Genomic DNA, 3,610 nt, shown 5'->3' with positions numbered 1-3,610 from the left:
TCTGAATCATTTACGTTCTTAACATACGCTTAGAATTATCTCACATTTAATTTTGGTCTTTAACCTATCTCTAGAAAGTTCATAATGATATTGAACTTTTACATCCTTTTCTTGGTTCTTAAGCAAAATAATGTTGAAGGAATTTCAAGCGTATTTTGTTCAAGTTAAGGTTGGGTTTAGATTGGCTATGTTGGTTGGCATGGAAGGGATTATCCTGTGTTCACAATCGAATTAGTTGACCGCCCGCAGTTTTTGCTACTCAACACAATGGGTTCTTTGAATTAGGAGTACGCTACGAAATTACCCTGTCGGTTGTCTTGGTACCTTTTTAAAATAAGCTTTTTCATTGCTTTCTTTGAACATTTAGCTAAATGGATCTGGCTGAAATTTGCACAAAGATATATTATTACTGTCTGGAATAAGGCATAGACTATTTAACAATTTTTTTAATTACGCGCCTACGAAGTCGCAGGCAAAAGATACATAAAAAAAATTTAAGTTAAAACAAATCCATTAATTAATAATTTAACTCATTTACTTAATTTAATTTAATTTGTAGAAAAGTTACAGTGTTTTTTGTTTGAAATAAAATTTAATCTGTTTCAAAATTATACTCTTGTTAAATGAAATATAAACATCAATAATAATACTATTGTTCCCTGTTGGAGATTTGCGTGTACTTTATGTCAAATTCAGCAATATCTGTCAAAACCTAATACGACGAAATGTGAACCGGCAACGCAGTGACGCTTCACGACTTTACACAATACTTCAGGTCCGTGGTACACTGAATGCTATACTTTTCCCAGCCTTTTACGGTTGGTGTACTTATTGTCACCTTAAAATAAATGTAGCTTAATGTAAATGGTGTTACCTGACTCTTGTCTTGTCCTTTTTTGCTTTCTTGTAATAAGAAATCATAGTGTAAATGCGAAGAAATATAAATCTACATTTTTCATACATTTGTACTTGTATGGTTATACATTATATGGATTAGAAATAGCATTGCGCACTGTGTGTTACGGTCCTAAATAGGGACTAAATTCGGCCCCATCTGTTTCAAAGGGTTAAACTGTTATGCGGCTATTGCGTATAATGAGAAGTATTTAAAGAAATTTACAGTCCACGGGGTGTTTTTGGCACATCGCTTTGGGGTCAAGAATGCCAGGACTAAAAAAATGTGTTAAGTGTACTATGAAAATTTCTAAAGCAGGAAAATGTTCTAGTGAGATAGTACCTATATTTATACATATTAGTAAAGCGATTTTCAGATGTTAAGGGACTGTCACCAATCAAAATTATAAAAAAAAGTAAATGAATATTGTCAATAATCGTATGTAACGCAGATCGTAATGAAAAAAGGCCAAAGAGCAACCTTTATTGAGGGAGATGAAGATAAAGTCACCTTTAATGATATTTATTTTATGTTTATTTCAGTAATTATTTTTCTAAAATTACACAAGATATGTCAGTAGCGTAGTACGCGCATGTAATGAGGAGGGAAGAATCGCATGTGGCAAAGTGAACATTAAGTATGAGTGTGGAGTGGTACACCGGTAGGGGTAGGCCTATGAAGAGATCGAGGGATTGCGTGAAAGGTGACATGATCAAGAAGGGGGTGACAATGGAGATACGGCAGACAGATTGATTCGGAGAACAGACAGGGAGATGATGATGACGAGACAATAAATGAACGGTATATCAAGTAGTCGTTTCAAGCTTCTTTTAATTTTGAGGAATTCCAGTTAAAACCTCATCCTCAAAATTAACTTCTTCTTGGAACCTTTTTATCCTGAAGAAACCGTCTTCACCCCAGAGATCACCCCAACTATTAGCGGCTAACCAATATTCAACGCCATTTTCTTCACCATACCCGATTACCCTGACACTATGTCCTCCTTTCAAACGTCCAAATTTGTGTTCATAGATACCGTTTTGATACTGAAGAAAATCTTCGTAAACATCAAATGACATTTCGACTGGACCATTTTCAAAGAGTTCTGTTTTGATTGCTTTATCATCCTTTTGTATTCTGTACACATTTGCACCGAAATGTTTGTCAGATTCATAGTCAGCATCGTTGTGACATTTTCTCTCGCATTTATTTTCCATCAATTCAAGAATATTGTACGGTTGACATTGTTGAGTTACGAGACCAATAGTGGTCCAACAATTAAATGCTACTGATGGGAAACCACCTTGACAAACATTACCTGGATGAGATTCTTGACAACATTGAAAATCTTGTTCCGATAGATTAACGATGCCTTTGCCGTGGATGCAAGTTCGATCGGATGCAGTTGTAGCAACACCGAATGTCCAACAGGATCCACAAAGTTGTTGGTCATAAATTTTACCTATAGTCGGACATTCTGGCCATTTCTTCCGAGCATCGAAGTCAATTGGTAAGTCTACGTCTTTTTCATATTTTATATACGGTATGTCTTTTATGAAACTTGAGTTTAAGAAACTGCATGCAAGTTGTGATACATCTGAAGTTTTTTTACTAGTTATCTTCCAGGAAAGACCAAGATTATTGAAATATTCAATGAAATCAGCTTCTGGTAAAGTTTTGTATTTCAAATCGATATCCTTGTCGAATGACGCTACGGCGTGTAGTAATCCGAATAGTATTGCCAGATACTGCATAGTGCTAGTTACTAAAAACTATAGTTAAAAATATAACCATGTTCTCTTTAAATACTGATTAAGGAAAATGTAAATATCTATAGCATTTAAGTTGTTTTTATTACAGCGATAAAGATAATGCGTTTAACTGTAGTCATAAATAATATTATTTATAGGCAAATAGACAGTTTATAGATATTACTAGCTGTCGCCCTCAACTCCGTTCGCACGCATTTGAAAAAATCTTAATAGGGGGATGAAAAATAGTAGCCGATTCTCAGACCTACAGAATATGTATATAACATTTTATAAAAATCTGTGACGCCGTTTCGGAGGAGACTGGTAACATTGTGACACTAGAATTTTATATATAAGAAGACTGGCTGTCGCTTGCGACTCCTTCGACGCGGAATTGAAAAAAAAATCTGTGCCAAATTTCATTAATATCCGTTGAGCCGTTCCAGAAATACCTACAAACATCCATCCATCCATCTAAACATTCGCATTTATAATAGTAAGAAGTAAGATTTTTTTGAATAAATAAATAATTAAAGAGAAGAATAAATTAAATAAAATAATAGTAATAATAAACAAAAACTGAATCATTTATAACTATACATTTATTTTGATTATAAAAAAACCTAAGGTAGCCTAATATTAATCTAACCACTAAAGCAAGAGGTTAATAGTTAATTAGGAACGTAATATTGGATTGGTGTAGTATAGTTTCCGTTTCCATTGTTTTGAACACAAATACAGTTTAGCCTCAGGATATAATTGGCTAAGTGATGCTATTGTGGATACAGTATTAACAATAAACATTGATGTTGTGTTGACTATTAGCAGTATAGATACGATAAGTTATGAAATGTTTAGCGACTCTATGCGTCTAATGGTTTGCACAAAATCTTCTGCATCATTACTATTCATTATATGTTTTATTGGAAATACTAAAAACTTAATATGTTATTATGTAAGATGA

At 33.6% G+C, this 3,610-nt stretch overlaps 1 protein-coding gene across 1 annotated transcript; it reads right to left on the bottom strand.

Annotated features, from left to right (window-relative positions):
* Window positions 1-1,725: 1,725 nt before the first annotated feature.
* Window positions 1,726-2,649, bottom strand: LOC106715379 (cathepsin B-like). The gene has a single exon (XM_045682302.1). The coding sequence runs from the start codon at window positions 2,647-2,649 to the stop codon at window positions 1,726-1,728; it is 924 nt and encodes a 307-aa protein (XP_045538258.1).
* Window positions 2,650-3,610: the final 961 nt, after the last annotated feature.

This window comes from Papilio machaon, chromosome 18 (genome assembly GCF_912999745.1).
Source record: "Papilio machaon chromosome 18, ilPapMach1.1, whole genome shotgun sequence".
In the NCBI taxonomy this organism is placed as follows: Eukaryota; Metazoa; Arthropoda; class Insecta; order Lepidoptera; family Papilionidae; genus Papilio; species Papilio machaon.
This window is presented reverse-complemented; position numbering and strand designations above follow the sequence as displayed.